The 16,351-nt window shown below is 46.5% G+C and overlaps 1 protein-coding gene across 1 annotated transcript; it reads left to right on the top strand.

Annotated features, from left to right (window-relative positions):
• The first annotated feature begins 13,242 nt into the window (after positions 1 to 13,242).
• IL20 (interleukin 20) lies at positions 13,243 to 15,884 on the top strand. The gene is made up of 5 exons (XM_058701266.1): positions 13,243 to 13,436; positions 13,731 to 13,796; positions 13,891 to 14,043; positions 14,629 to 14,703; positions 15,739 to 15,884. The coding sequence occupies exons 1-5, from the start codon at positions 13,278 to 13,280 to the stop codon at positions 15,814 to 15,816; spliced, it is 531 nt and encodes a 176-aa protein (XP_058557249.1). The 5' UTR covers positions 13,243 to 13,277; the 3' UTR covers positions 15,817 to 15,884.
• Positions 15,885 to 16,351: the final 467 nt, after the last annotated feature.

Here is a 16,351-nt window from a genome sequence, read left to right as displayed (position 1 = left end):
CCCAAAGTGAGTCAGTGAAGAGATGGGCTCCACACTGGGTCTCTGAAGCCTCCATCCAGCACCTGTCTTCCCTCCACCGATGATCAAGGAGATGGATGTGGGGCTCCGACCACCAGCAGGTTGGTATCTCTCCTCTTCTGAGCTCCACTCTCCTCTCTCTCTCTCTCTCTCTCTCTCTCTCTCTCTTCCCATTTCTTTCTTACTGCTCCCAGCCTAGATACCTCTTCTCTGACCCTCAATTCACCCTCCATGGGTATATATGTTGTGCTAGAGAGAAGGTGTTTCTCACAGAGGGATGACTGTCCCGGCGAAAAAGTACATCAAGTATTTCAGCAAGTACAGCCCAGAGCAGGGGGTATCGGGCACCATCTTCTAGAAGGACATTCCTCACATGGCTAATGGCAGTAACAACCGTCACTGAGCACCTGCCATATGCCAGGTGCTGAAAGAAGCACTTTATATGCACTACCCTGGGTCAGCATCTATGGTGGAACTGGCCGGCTGAAGCATCCTTTCTTCCTGAGGAAGAGATCTCGCAGAACATGCTATAGTGCACAGAGCAGGATCTCTGCAGTCGGATGGACCTGGCTTCAATCCTGTGTGACTCTGAACAAGCTACTTAAGGTCTCTAAGTCTCAGTGTCCTCTTCTGTAAAAGGGGGACCATGACAGCAATCTCCAAGTGTTGCTGAGAGCACCAAGTATGGTGAAGGGTCCCCAGGAGCCCCAGCAGGGCGGGGGCCACACAGCATGGTGTAAAGAGTGCCAACCAGGAGCCATGATCTGGTGTCGAGGCTTCTCCTGCCATGAACTGCCCAGGGCAGGTCACTAAATTTCTTTGGTCCTTAGTTGTCTGGAAGGTGGACACAGATCCTTTTAACAATCTACTGCGTGTGATCATTCGAAAGCCAGAGCCATAGGATGGTCTAGAGAGCCCTACTGTCTGTACACCCTGCCTCCCCAGCTCCGTTTCCTCTGTGTCCCTAGTGCTGGTTGGGGTTCACTCCCAACCAGCCACACTGGCCTCCTCTGCGTTCTTCAGACACACTGGGCACGTTCTCATTTTAGGGCCTTTGCACTTCGTGGGCACACACGCATGTAAACGGAGGTAGGGTTAAAAAAACAAATCCAGGGGCGCCTGGGTGGCTCAGTCGGCTAAGCGTCCGACTTCAGCTCAGGTCACGATCTCGCGATCTCATGAGTTCGAGCCCCGCGTCGGGCTCTGGGCTGATGGCTCAGAGCCTGGAGCCTGCTTCCGATTCTGTGTCTCCCTCTTTCTCTGCTCCTCCCCCGTTCATGGTCTGTCTCTCTCTCTGTCTCAAAAATAAATAAACGTTAAAAAAAAAAAAACCCAATGTTATGCTCTGATGGGATTAATAGGCTGTTAAGAGAAAGCAGGACGGTCTGCAGAGGACTCCACCTTTCAAGGTGACCTCGGATGAACATCCATCCTAAGCCAGCTGGACAGCTGGATGCGGGCGGGACCAGCTTCGTCATAGCATTTCTGATCTCGCGTGCCCACTCGGGGGGTGCACTTGACCCCGGACAGCTGCACAGCTTGCAACTCCTCCTCCTTTAAGCCTTCGTTAAAAGCTATCTTATGTTATCTTCTATAAAACCCCTATTTCCACCTTCAGCACATCTTACACCCCTGTCCTGCTTCCCCAACGTCCTATTTTATTATCCATTTCCCCGCTCAGATGTAAGCTCCAGGAGGGTGAGGATAGTTTGGTTTCTTCACTGCCTGGCACTTAGTAGATGTTAAATTCACATTTCTTGAATAAATGATCTATATGAACTTAATAATAGCAAACATTTATACAGTGCTTTCTGTATACCAGGGAATAGTCTTTTTTTTTAATACAAAATACATGTCCTGTATTATACTATGAATATACATGTTTTATTTTATTCTCACAACAATCCTATAGCAGTTCTGAGAAGGAAATGAAATGAACAAAAGGCCACTGCTTTGAATCCTAGCCATACAGATGATTAAACCCAAAGGAGGAAACCGGGGCACAGAGGGGTTAAGTAACTTACCCAAGGTCACTCAGCTCACAAGAGCCAGAGAACCTGGTTTCAAGAATGAACTATAATGTCAACGACACTGTACACGTGTTGGATGCTCACCACGTCCCAGGCACCAAGGTGAAAACTTTACATATGCTTCTTCCTTTACTCCTCACGATGCTTTTCCGAGGTAAAGATTACCGACCAACCCAATCCTACAGGTGAAATCTAAAGCTTGGTGAGGTTCCTCAACACGCTTTGGTTCACGCAGCTGGTTGTGGAGCTGGGATCCAAGCTGAGGGCGTCTTGCTCCAAAATCCGGGCCCTCAGTCAGGATGGAACATCCCCGCTGATGCATTTGGCATGCGCGGTGGGAGGCTGCAAGCGAAGGCGCCGCACCTGCGTTCCCGCAAGGTTGTAGAAGGAGGAGGCGATGGGGCGGGAGGGGGAGGGAGAAATACGGAAGAAGTGCCTTCCATCTTTCCTTCCATAGGTCTCGTCTGCTTCTTTCACCTTTCCACTTCGCTGGTTCACCTGCCCTTTCTTTCCTTCCAGACTCGAAGAATGTATCCTGACTCTTTTGTAGCCCCCGGAGGGCCCGGAACAGGGCTGGATTTTTATTTTTGGCATGGTCGTTTTCGTCTTCTCGTTTTCTGCTTTCGCAGAGCTGGTGCCTGAGAAATATCTGCTGATGTCGCTCAAGCCCCAGAGGAGCCGAGGATGTCAGAGGCGATCGGTGTGATCAGTCAAAGCGTCTGAGGCTCAGGAAGGTGGGAGACTTGCCCAAAGTCACGCGGCTAAGGCATGGCAGATCTAGACAGTAAATCCTGGTGTAGTGCTCTCTGCCCTGGCTGCCGGGGGAGTTCACTCTATTTTGGCCAAGACCATATAATCCAGGGCCTAGATTACCGTGCTGGATGCCAGCAACACAGATCATTAAACCCAGATGTACAAAAAGGGGCCTGGGCTGACTCGCAACAATCCTGTGAAGTTACACACTAATTAACGGTCCAACACTGAGCGAAAAGGCAGAGGCTGACTTCTGAATGTGTTGCATGATGTTCCCGGTCCAGCTGAGGGTCTGGGCTCCTTCCTGAGGACACTCTCTCCTTCTTCCATCCTCCAGAGCAAATCGTGGGCAGCCACACATGCTCTGGGCAACCGTCTTTGAGAACTATGGTCTTGCCCAGAAGATTGGCCAAAAGGTTAAGAGGATAGACTTTTGTGTGGAATCGTGCTCCTTCCCCTTTCTGTGTGACGCTGAACAATCTACTTAACGCGAGCGTCAGTTTCCTCATCGGTGCCAATGAAGGAGAAAGCTGCTTCGCAGAACTGTCGTGGGGATTCAGAATACTGTCCAAAGCAGATGTGTACAATAGATGTGTAGTAGGTACTCATTAAAAAGGATGGTTGAGGGGCGCCTGGGCGGCTCAGTCGGTTGGGCATCCGACTTCGGCTCAGGTCATGATCTCACAGTTCCTGAGTTCGAGCCCCCGTCGGGCTCTGTGCTGACAGCTCGGAGCCTGGAGCCCGCTTCGGATTCTGTGTCTCCCTCTCTCTCTGCCCCATCCCCACTCACGCTCTGTCTCTCTCTGTCTTAAAAACAAATAAAACATTAAAAATAAAAGTTTAAAAAGGACGGTTGCTCCTATTTGAGGATTCCCAATTGCTCTAATCTGATTTCCCAGAAAACACTGTCATTTCGGGAAAGCCTCCTTCTTACATGTTTTTTTTAAACTGGCAAGTGAGACAAGAGGAGAGGCTGTGTTTTCCTCTGGGTCTGCATCTCCGGGAGGCTGTCAGTCGAGTCCCCAAGAAATGACTTGCAGTTTCTGTGCAGCCGGCCAGGCTCCAGCTGTCTTCCTGAATCTCTCTGCTATTCAGATACCCTCCTGCAGGCTCGCCCTTACTCCTCTTTCTTCAGTCACAGATTTACCCCAATGTGGGACCCCTCTCTTAATCGGTCCAGACCTCACCTCATTCATGCCCAGCGCAATCGCTGGTACATACAAATCACATGCTATCTCCCAGACAACCGGGAATGAATGCGTGATCAGTGGCAGAGACAAACTTATTCCGGGAGGTAGGTTCAGGGGCCAGCATATTGCGTTTGGCCAAGGAGTTGGGGGAGGATAAATTTTTAAACAGCTGTTATGAGCTCTAGAGCATTCTAGAGAGAGCCTACACGTCCAGTTCTGTTTCTGAGAGCCAGCCTCAGATCTCTGCCATGGAACCACCATCCGTAGGTTCGAGTGTCATAAAAGAAGCCTCCTCCAGGCAGGCACAAGGTTTGATCCAGTCACCGTGCCCGGAGAGGGTTGAGGATCTAGCTTTTACCTGGAAGTACATTTGCCCCAGCATGCTCTTAGTCTGGATACCTCTGTCTGGTCACTTTCCTAGGCACTAAGTAGACTTCGTGGCTCAGTTTCCTTATTTGGAAAATGAAAAGAATAATCATATCTACATCAAGGGTTGCCTGAGGACAGAATGAGTTAACATTTTATGAAGTATTCAGTGCCTGGCATTCAGTGAGGGCTACAAACAACAAAAGAGCCATTGGTCATGCTCTGTTGCTGTTCTATCTCTGCCCTGGCCTAGGCTTCACTTCCCAAGAACCATAGCTCCACCCTTGGGGCAGAAAGCAGTCTTCCTCTTGTTCCTTCTTCACCACACCCTACTTCCATTTGTGTTCCCTGGGACCCAGGTCCCAGGTCTTGACAAGTCAGAGATCCCTTAGGGCCCATCTCCTCTCTCCAGACTGCTCTCTTCAGGGACAACCAAGCCGTGAACAGCCGCACTCAAGACATAAACATTCCTTGAGTAAATCAATACATATATACGGAGCAAAGCCGATCTCAGATGTCTAGGCAGCTCCCTCTTGGAAGAAACCTATGGCTTTGCTTTTTGGCTTTAGGACACTCTTGGGTTTCCTTGACCTCTAAAGACACATCTGTTTGGTGTTCCTGTTTCTAGCCTAGAGCGAGGAGTCAGTTTTCCCCTTTGTCTGGCCTCCCTGGCTTTGGTTTTGATTTTGCCCAGATTGTTGTCTTATGGTCTTTAACTCCACATCCTGAAGCCAGAAGGTCAGTGTCTCTCGTCACTTTCCTGGACCGGCCAGCCCTTTGGTATCTTGCTAACCCGGGTCCCTGCTCATCTGCAAGCATCATGGTCTTGACTGTGCAGGCTATGGGGTGCTGTCTGCTCTGACAGGGCCAGAAGTAGCACCTTCCCTCTCGGGCAGGGAGTTCTCAGTTTTGTTGGGCCAGCAGTCCTGTGAGCAGGGAGAAAGAACTCCAGAAGTACTGACTCAACCTCTTCTTCACTTCCTCAATGCCTCCAAATCCCCCACATCGAGCCAGAGAAGAGCATAGTGCAACTCTGGATGAGCTGCTCCTGAGGCAGAGTGCAGACAATGCCCCTTGGCAGTGACCTCTGGAGGGACTGGGTTGAGGAAATGGGATTATACCCAGGGAGCTAGACATGATGTCCAGTGGAACAGTTATTCGATATGAGAGAGCTTCATCTCTGTAGGGAACCAGAGCCTGAAAAAGCATTTTGAATCCAAATGTTAGGGGAATACATAGGTAAGCAAGTCTGATGTGTGCAACATTGACCCAGATGTCACCAAAGGAAACGAGACATCGGTTATTAGAAATGGAAGGTTTCAGAGTGCACTTCCTGAGACTGATGTTCACAGTTCATGGCATTGACTCTTTTCAACCTTCTTCAATACCTGCCCCCTTACCCCACCCAAGACCCACAGGGGTGCCCTCACTCAGGTACAGAAGCATCCACTGCTTCAGGAGCTTTGTCCTAGCTCTCCCATTGTAAGGAGCAAGGGTCCTTCTCCTGCCACAGCTTCTCCAGCCCCAAAGCTGATAAAATCAGTTCTTCAAAGCATTGCAAAAAAAAAAAAAAAAAAAAAAAAAAAAAAAAAAAAAGTCTTGCTCAAATCACACTGTCTCCAAGAAAACAACTCAGACAAGAAGTAATCTCTACCCCCCAACCCTCAATGCCCATCTTGAGCACAGACTGAACTTTCTAAGAAACTCCTGACAATAAGCAGTCTCTCCCATCATCTCCAGAAACAGCCTTCTTCTTCTCTCACTTCACGTCACAATCGGGAAGGTGAGGTTGACATACCCATGTGCCTTTGTTCTTGCCATTAGAGCCGGGGATCTCAACCTTCTGTGTGCTTTGGACCCCTTTGGCACACAGCAAAGCTTGTGGACCCTACTCAGGATAATGTTTCTAAATGCATAAAATAAAGTACGTGGAATTATAAAAGAAATCAATTATATTAAAATACAGCTATCAAAATATAGAATGACAATAGGCAATATATAATAAATGTGCTTCTTTATTAATGCATTAATTAATAAGATCTAGCAGCAGGCGGGCTTACAAACTACCAACATCCCTCTTATTTATTTGTTTGTTTATTTATTTATTTAGAGATAGAGAGCATGAGCACAGGAGGGGAAAGGGGGTGGGGGGAGACAGAATTCCAAGCAGGCTCCATGCTATCAGAGCAGACCCCAACACGGGGCTCAATTTCACCACTGTGAGATCATGACCTGAGCTGAAATCAAGGATTGGGTGCTCATCTGACTGAGCCACCCAGGTGCCCCCAAACTACGGACATTCCTAAGTAGTGATGAGTATAAATGTTATTTTGAAGTATCTGAAACAACTCTAATGTGATACAAAAATATTTGTGATTTCTATCAGTGACAAAGTCACCGGTACTTCTAATACTATTGTGATTTATATTTGTTTCCCATGCTCATAATCAAAGAAAATGTTAAATGTTAATTAGAGGTTTGTGAAAAGAGGTGTTTTTTCCCCATCCACCTTCTCCCAGGTTATGATCTCCCACATTAGAGGCTCTGTTCCCCTACAATACTCTGGAATCCCACAAGAGGTTCCAAGAGACCATGTCTTTTCACTGGGGCACCTTGGGGTCATCCAGCTCAGTGCTGGATTCCCCAACGTGGGGAATTAAAAGGCAATGAATGAAGTTCGTCTCTAGTCTCCTAGATGAGGAAACTTAATTCAAGGCCATGTGTGGATTTTTTCGCCCCAGATTCCAGTCAAAGCGAGGCTTCTCCTAGGGACTCCTGCTTTGCAGGCAGAGGCTGGGAGGAATTAGCCAATACTGGGGACCCAGCTATGTCATAGGAAATCTCGAGAGCAAGGGTGGCAGCGAGTCAAGTGGGTTAAACAGAGCATGTTGGAAAAACGCAGGAAAAGGAAATGACGTCACCCACTTTGTAGGCTCTGAGGACAGGGAACTGAAAATGTACCCTTCAGAGAGCTGTCAGCTGCCCCGCCCATCTCCATCCGGCAGGGGGGTAGCAGGGGAGGTACCAAGGGCTGCAGGCCCGCAAAGCTCCCACATTGCAGGCCCAGGAGTGAGGACAGTCTCTACTTGCCCACTCAGGGAGCTAAGGTTCTTCCTTCAGCAGAACCTGAACACCCAGCGTTTCCGTGCAAGGTGATGCAACTCGGCAGGAAGCCATGTGCTAGCAACTATGACGTTGTTGCAGACAGGAAAACCCTGAGCTGTGAACGCAGGACTTGCCATGGGAAAAAAGGAGCGGCTGGGTTTTAGTCCTGGTTTCTAGAAAGTCGTTTCCTGCCCCAAAATGGCTTGGTTGGGAAGCTGAATTTATTTCCTAAGAAGGGATTCTTTTTTCTCTCCTCTGCCCAGCTTACCTTTACAATCACACTGGCTCTGATTATATGCTGATTCCTGGTTTTGAAACCCTATCTCCCAATGTTGGCTTGATGCACTCAGGAAATGTACCCCCCATTTCTCCACCACAGCCGCATCATCCCCCAACTACTTTGTTCAGATCACTAACAACGTGCCAGGCACTCTGCCGCCCTTGAAGCTCTCATGGTTGGTACAGTTACGACCGCGTCGCTTCCCCCACCATGATATTTCACATTTCCAAAGGGCTCCTTATTGCTTTACTGCAATAAGGGGGGGGGGGGGGATGGGGGCAGGAGGGGGGGTAAAGAATTAGAGTATCAAAAGGCAGAATTGGAAAGACCTTAAGTCACGTAATGAATTTCCTCATAATTTACAGATGAGGAAACTGAGGTCCAAAGAAGGGAAGCAGTTTCCCCAAGACCACACGGTGGGCTGAAGATAAAGCTAGAGCTAGAACACAGCTTTCTGGACTCCAGGTCCACGTTCATTTTCCTTGGCATGAGATCCCTGATGCTATTTCCAACTTGATCTCCCACCTGCCCCTCTACACGAATCCAGCTCCGGCCGGCCAATCTATTGCTGGTGTTCAAAGACGTGGTGAGCTTTGCTGTGCTAGTTCTCGCTGTCGCAAAAGCCCTTCCTCGGACCCTATTGTCCTCCCTGTCTTCTCCGCCTCAGGTGGATTTTCCAGTGTGCCTATCCAATCACATGGCTCCTTGCTGAAAGCCTGCATAACTCTCTGCTATTGGATTCAATCCAAATTCCTTAACATGACCAATATTACTTCTGACTTCAAACCGGCTTATCTTTTACCCTCATCTCCCCATCCTCCTATCTCTCTCTGATTTTAGGCCATTTGGTGATGACTGATTGCTTTGTATGTCTCCATTTTTAGGTTCAGCCAAGCCTAAGATCCTGTGGCTTTGGGATACAACATAAAGAAAAAAATATTGAAAAAAAAATTTTAATGTCTATTTATTTATTTTTGAGAGTGGGGAGAGGGGACAGAGGGAGAAGGAGAGAGACTCCCAAGCAGGCTCTGTGCTGTCTGCGCAGAGCTCCAGGCAGGGCTTGATCTCATGAACCATGAGATTATGACCTGAGCCAAAATCAAGAGTCTTGGCCAGTTAACTGACTGAGCCACCCAGGCACCCCCCAAAAAATGATTTCATAAAATTTTTTTAATGTTCATTTACTCTTGAGAGAGAGAGAGAGACAGAGTGTGGGCAGGGGGAGGGGCAGAGAGAGAGACAAGGAAACACAGAATCTGAAGCAGACTCCTGGCTCCTCGCCATCAGCACAGAGCCCTGATGAGGGGCTTGAATTCACAGACTGCAAGATCATGATCTGAGCCGAAGTCCAACGCTTAACCAACTGAGTCACCCAGGTGCCCATTGGAAAAATGATTTTAATCGTTATGTTCATTCAATAGTCAGAGACGTTGAGTCTTGGAACCACAGAAATGAACGTGGAGTCTCAGGCTAGCGAGAGATCTAGATATGCAACCAAAAAACTGCAATGAACTGTGATAAGTACAAAAGAAGTATATGCAAAGTAAAGCGGAGGTCCACAGGTGAGGGACCAATTTTGCCCTGGGAAATGGGAATGGAGAGAGAGGTTAGGGTGAGGCAGGTACAGTTTTGTAGAGGAGGAGAGTTGAATTGGTGTCTGTACAGAGAGCGGAATGGGATCTAGTCAATGGATTTAAAGAGAAGAAAGTATTTCAATGTAGGAAAAGGAGAGATTCATTTATTACAGTAGAATCGGGATTGCACATGAATAAGTTTAATTAATCATTACAGGTGACTTCAAACAAAGCTATTGGGTCCTTCTTGCTTAAAGGAAAGGAATTGACTGGCATGGGAATGGCTTATATTATCGGAAGGTTTTGACGTCAAGTATTTTTGTCAGACCGTGTTTCTCATTACTTTAATCATGGTTATGGATGATCATGAGAAATAGTTTATTTAGCATCAATGATGAAAAAACAGGCATGAGTTCAAGAGATATTTAGATATTCGCACATATTTTCAGCATTTATCAAGCATTACAACGAAAAGTTAGAGTCTTCATTTTAAAGGAAATTCTGGAAAACATTAAAAAGAATGCTCTGACCCAAAAGGTAGAAAAGCAGAGAATCATAGTGACATTGAATATAATTGGAAAAGATCTTGTACATTACCTATTCTATTACTTTCATTTTACAGATATATAAACTGAAATCCAGAAAAATGAAAGAATATGGGAAATTCACCCTGTAAACCATGGACTCCCTGAACTCAAGTACAGGATCTCAGAGTCTTAGATATTAAGATAAGAGCTGAGAAGAAATATAGTATAATCTCTACTATCTTGATATTTTTCAAAGATTGTGTATAGTTAATCCCAGGTGCTTTGATTTAATCTTGCCAGGAGGTGTTGTCCTACCGATGGATTAGTCCCTAAGAAAATCTTCCAGTATCCTTAGGGAGAAAAGGCTAAGATTCATGAAGAAAAAGGGCGGCAATATTAGACTCTCTCATGTGCCAAAGATATATCTGTGATTGGAAGTCTGAGAAGGAAAGGATTGGTGCGGCCTGGAATAATTCCAAACTAAAGAATTGGGATCCACTCTTTGATGATGAATGGAGGGAAAGAAGGGCAGCCATTGTTGAAGGGAAATGGTGGAAATAACAAAAGCAAAGGAGAAACGGCAGGAGTGAGCCCATGGTGTCTGCGCTGGGGAGAAACATGGTTAAGGAGAAGTGGATTTAAAGTGGGGGTGGGTGCCTGGCTGGCTCAGTTGGTAACACATGAGACTCTTGATCTTGGGGTTGTGAGTTTGAGCACCATGAACAGCACGTTGGGCGTGGAGATTACTTAAAAATAAAATCTTACAAAATATGAAGTAAAAAAAAAATAATGAAGGAGCAAAAGCAGCTTTTGGACTTCTCTTCCAGTTATGTAATTCAGGGATCTTTCCGGTCCTGATTACCATTTTACCTTCCTTCTGGAAGGCAGGTGGGAAGAAAGAGGCACATCTTTTTTTTTTTTTTTTAATTTTTAAAAAAATATTTATTTATTTATTTATTTATTTTGAGAGAGAGAGAGAGAGAGAGAGCACAAGTAGGGGAGGGGCAGAGAGAAGGAGACAGAGGATCTGAAGCAGGCTCAGCACTTGAGCACAGTGCCCAATGTGGGCTGGAACCCATGAATGGGGAGATCATGACCTGAGCTGAAATCAAGAGTCGGTTGCTTAATTGACTGAGACACCCAGGCGCCCCCCAGGCATATCCTCTATCTAAAAACTATAACTATAACTAGATAAACTATAACTTTGTCTAAAACTATAACTAGCAGTCTCCTAGGAAGGAAACTTTAGGAGGAAAGTGTAGGTAATGCAGCCTGAGATTAATCTGCCTTAGAATGGGAGGAAGTGCGATGCCACCAGAGAAATTCCAAGGGAGTTCCAGCCCTCACCTGCAGGAGTTCACTTCCTTTCTGTGACCTGTATATAAAACTGGAAGCCTCTTGGCTTGAGACAGACTCCTAGGTGAGCAGAAGCAGCAGCCTTTCCTGAACTCAGGTAAGAGAATTCCCTTTCTCTACACTACTCACACAGTTCTGGAGGTCATCCTGGTTCTTCCAATCATTTACCCAAGTGTGTTCAGGGCCACGTCTAAAGGAGCCCTTTCCAACAGTACAAAATATCCTGAGGATAGAGAATTATCATGTTTATCTTCACACACCAGTACCTAGCACAATATTTTATATGGTGCTCAATAGGGGTGCCTGGGTGATTCAGTCAGTGGGAGCCCGACTTCAGCTCGGATCATGATCTCATGGTTCGTGAGTCTGAGCCCCACATCAGGCTCTGTGATGACAGCTCAGAGCCTGGAGCCTGCTTCAGATTCTGTGTCCCCCTCTCTCTCTGCCCCTCCCCTCCTCACACTCTATCTCTCAAAAATGAATAAAGATTTAAAAAAAATTTTAATTAAAATAATCATTTAAAAAGATGGTGCTCAAGAAATGCTAATCGAATTGTTGAATTTAAAGTATATTTACTATATACCCTCTATGCTCAAGGCAGCTAACAGTATTCTCTATTTAAAATTAATTGATCACTCGCTATATTTTAGGTGTGTAAATCATGCATCATTGTCTTTAAATGTCAAAACAAGCTTCTGGGGTAAGTGTGATTGTTTCATTTGGGGGGCTAAGAAAACAAAACTCGAAGAGGTGAGTTTACCTGTCCAGAGTCACATAGACGTAGGGTGACTACCTCATGCAGGTTTACCTGTACTTTTCCAGTGTTAAAACTAAAATCCCCGTGTCCTGGGACACCCCCTTCCCCCACCCTCCCCCGCTGCCCAGTCCTGAGTAAATAGGGACAACCTATTTTGATGGGAACTTGTAGCCAATATGTCTCAGCATGGCACTGGCAGATTCACTCGTTATTTAAAATGTTGATATGTGGTTCATCATGGATATGTTTTTCATTAATTTTGACATCGCATGAAAATATTATTTGTCTTGTTGATTGAGACTTTTAGTGCCCACTTATATTCGGTGCCTGAGATGAGTACTCCATTCTCCTTACACTAATCCCAGCTCATTATAATTTATCTTCAAACTCAGGAGACACTATAAATTGCCCTCCTATGGAGCCGTCTATTCCAGGAAGAAATGAGTTCCCCTCCTGCCTTTCTTCTCTTTCTTTTGGGACCTGGGCAGAGCCAGAAAAGAGCCCGCTCTTGCGTCCCTCTCCGGTGTGTCTGACTATAGTCTTCCTCTAGAGGGCGCTGTGGAGCACAGACACCTCGGGAGAGAGAAGTGCTAGGTGTAACTGGGCTGATTGCCCATCAGATCTTGCCTTTCCCTGGCAGTAAGACTGTTATGAAATCATTGACTTTCTATTTGCCTTTGGGGCTGAAATAAATCTATTATCCCGAAATAACCAACCCGATCCCAGACAAATACCAAACAGCTAGGCTCTTCTGCCCTGGGGGTAGACATAAAATCCAGACAATTTTCCCCCAAGTGTTTTCGGTGGCTCAGCAACAGCTTCTGTAAGGTTCTGTTTTCCCACAGTTCCCCTGTGGGCTTAAGGGGACCAGAAGAGTGAGCTACACTGGCATTCTGGAAGGGAAGACTGTATACGTCAATTGGGCAAAACAAGTTTTAACATTTTCCCCGAAATGTAATCCTCTGTCTACTCACTGCAAGTGCCTGCTGCTCCAGGCCTTACCTGCTGGGCAATGACGATGGGGCTGGGATGGGGACAGAATAAAGGAGTCGGGACCTGTAGCACCAACTCACAGACCCTGAACAAGCAGCCGAAGTCTCTCCTTCCGGGACAGCAGCTCAGCAGCTTTTCTTAGTAAGTTAGATGAATGGGCCAGACCGTCCAAACTCAGACAAAGCTATTGAGTTTCACAAGGGGACACCTGGGGAAAGCATGTCCCTGGACTGAATTGGCTTCTTCAGACATGACATTGGGAAAATCAGTAAGTCATGCTCTTTCCTTTGAATTCCTAGCTCCCGTGGTCTTCAGATTCTGGCACAAGATGAAAGCGTCTGGTCTTCCCATCTGCCTTCTCTCTGCTGTGTTTTATCTCTTCTGGACACCTTCTGCTGGGCTGAAGACACTCCATTTGGGAAGTTGTGTGATCACCACAAACCTTCAGGCAATGCGAAACGGGTTTTCTGAGATACGGGACAGTGTGGTAAGCGAAGGAGGCAACCCCTCCCTGCCCTTGTGGCTGCCTCTCTCCTTCTCTACTTGTCCTTCTCTGTCCTCTGGGAGCCCGGCAGTAGCATCACAAAAAGAGACAGGCTGGGGACCCCATACCAGGAGGATGCATTCCCAAGAAAGAGCTGTAGTTCAAAATTGAAAAGTGTTTTGGCAAGAGACGTTGTCCACCGGGCTGTGGCAAGGAAAAGTTGAGAGAGGTCTTGATGTCTAACACCCGGCAGCAGTCCCTGACCTGTCCTTTCCTGCCTTGCCTTCTTCCACTTAGCAAGCCAAAGATGAAATCATTGACATCAGAATCTTGAGGAAGACTGAGTCTTTGCAAGACACCAAGGTATGTGCTTGGTCCATAAAACTGTGGGAGGAAATATAAATTGGAGGCATCTCCACCACCACGGATGTCACCAACATACTAGTCTCCTTTGTAGCCTGCAGATCAGTGCTGCCTCCTCCGCCATGTACTGAGACTCTACCTGGACAGGGTTTTCAAAAACTATCAGACCCCTGACCACCATATCCTCCGGAAGACCAGCAGTCTTGCCAACTCTTTTCTTACCATCAAGAAGGACCTCCGGCTCTGCGTGAGTAAAGGTCTTGGGTAAAAGGACCCATCGCCGCACATAGTTCAATGACTTAGCAACCAAGCTCTTTCTTATCCCCATTTACTGGCTAGAAACACTGAAACCAAACGTTCTCATAATCGGTATTGTACCATGTGACAGGTCATAAGAACTCAGTTTTGCTGTCTTTGGGGTATAGGCCCTATGCAAAAAGTCTACATAACTGCAAAATGCTATTTCATGTTAATGATAATTATCTATTATCCATGAATTATGCTTTACACTGTAGGTGAAGGGTCCTACAGTACATTAGTGTATCCTCAGCCTCTCAGCAGGCCGTGGGGCTGAATATCAAGACAAGGTCTGAATAGGACCTAGGTATCCAACAAAGAGCTCCCTATGTGAGCCTACAAAGCTGGCCTCCTCATCTGGCTGGTGAGTAGTTTACTGATCCAAAATGATGAGGTCTGAAAAGGCTTTCCATAAGAATGGAGTAGGTACAGGAACGCAGGTGAAAGAGTAGAATTCTCCTTACTTCGTGGCAGTGGTGAGGGCAGATAATCAGAATCTTTAATAAAATCCATCATTCTGTGGCATTCTTTTCAGCATGCCCACATGACATGCCCTTGTGGGGAGGAAGCAGTGGAGAAATACAGCCAGATTCTGAGTCACTTCGAAGAGGTATATGCAATTTGGGCCTCGGTAGGGATGGGTGTGTTTTTCGAACTGAGATCACCACTGGGTGGGATAGATATTCATACCGGTAGAAATCCTGTAGCCCTCAACAATTGCCCTCTGAGGTCATGTGGACCATCCCTCTGCTTTAACCCAGGGGACACCCATCCAGGCTCTAGAAGGGTGTGGTCTCTGGAAGACGCTCTGGGATTCAAGAGGGCATGGCCTTAATTCCATCAAGTCACTCCAGAGACATCTGTGTCTTCCAGCTGTACAAACAAGAAGCAGTAGTTTTCCAACATTACACACTTATACGTACCCTCAAAAACAGTCACAATTTCACACACGCCCATGCCATGCTGTTCCTCACCTTGGTGCCTTTGCACATCTGCCAGGAAGGCTTGAAGTCCACTCCTCACTGACTAATTCCTACTCATCCTTTAAGACTCACCCTAAGCATCACCTCCAGGAAGGTACTGGCTATGTCTCTCAGAGGTAGGTGCCTCTTCTGTCATCCTGTGGAGACTCCAGCCTCCATCCACCACACTACATTTTAGTTGTCTGCTTCTGTCTCCTTCACTTGACTGAATTCCCTGTGGGTAGGCATTGTGCCATTTATCTCTGAATCCTTAGCCAGCCCAGTGCTTAACACAATAAATATTTGCTCAGTCAAAGTTGCACAGTAGGCAACTCCTAACACACACACACACACACACACACACACACACACACACACATCTTTCTTTAAGAAAAAACCCAACCCAACAGTCTAATTACTTTGATCTCTGTGATTCAAGACGCTTGGGTTATACTCCAAACTCTGCCACCTTCTGGGCTTCAGTTTCCCTATGTAATGGACTCCAGGATTTTCCTTCCTCTTGTGAGATCTTGAGATTCCATAACGTCTTTCACGCTCTCCATCTTGAAGAGAATACTGGGCTCGCAAGGCCCAGCAGACCTACCAGTGAAAGGAGAGCATTAACCCGGGAGTCCATGTTGTCCCTTTATGAGATGCTCAGCACAGAAGTGTGTGTCTTTCAGCTTACGCCTCAGGCAGCGGTGGTGAAGGCTTTGGGAGAGCTGGACATTCTCCTGAAGTGGATGGAGGAGCTGGCCTAGGAGGAGGGTGACGACCCCGCTGGCAATAGTGCTGGCCAAGAGTCCCAGTCCTCGGTACCCGCGAAGGCGTGACCCCCAACCACCGTCTCGCTGCTGTACAACGTAGTGCTGGCCACTGTGGAGATTATTCATTTATTTATTATTTGCTTCCTTATTGTGGTTGTCCCCAGGAGTTCCCACTCTGAACGGAGACCATGGTTTTATAAGATTTTGATGAGATCTTTTCCACCGTGGGGTGTATTTATTACTTAATATATTTATTTATTTTTGCTATTTAACTTATTTATTTTTGTATGTGAAGACAAGACTTAAAAAATTCACGGGTTATATTTATCACCTATGAGTTTTCGTACAGTAAACAAACCCTCTAAATTCTAGAGGGGTGGCTAAGGGTGTTATTCATTTTTATTAAACCAAGGACATGTGTATCTCACTCTGTGAGATATTTAAAAGTGAACTAATGGCTACTAAGTGTGGGCTGTAGAATTTCTGATGTGAAATTGTAGACTTGTCTCACAATTACTGACCACCTCCA

Source organism: Neofelis nebulosa, chromosome 15, assembly GCF_028018385.1.
Source record: "Neofelis nebulosa isolate mNeoNeb1 chromosome 15, mNeoNeb1.pri, whole genome shotgun sequence".
Taxonomy (NCBI): domain Eukaryota; kingdom Metazoa; phylum Chordata; class Mammalia; order Carnivora; family Felidae; genus Neofelis; species Neofelis nebulosa.
The sequence above is the reverse complement of the archived record's forward strand: the minus strand, read 5'-3'. Positions and strand labels throughout refer to the sequence as shown.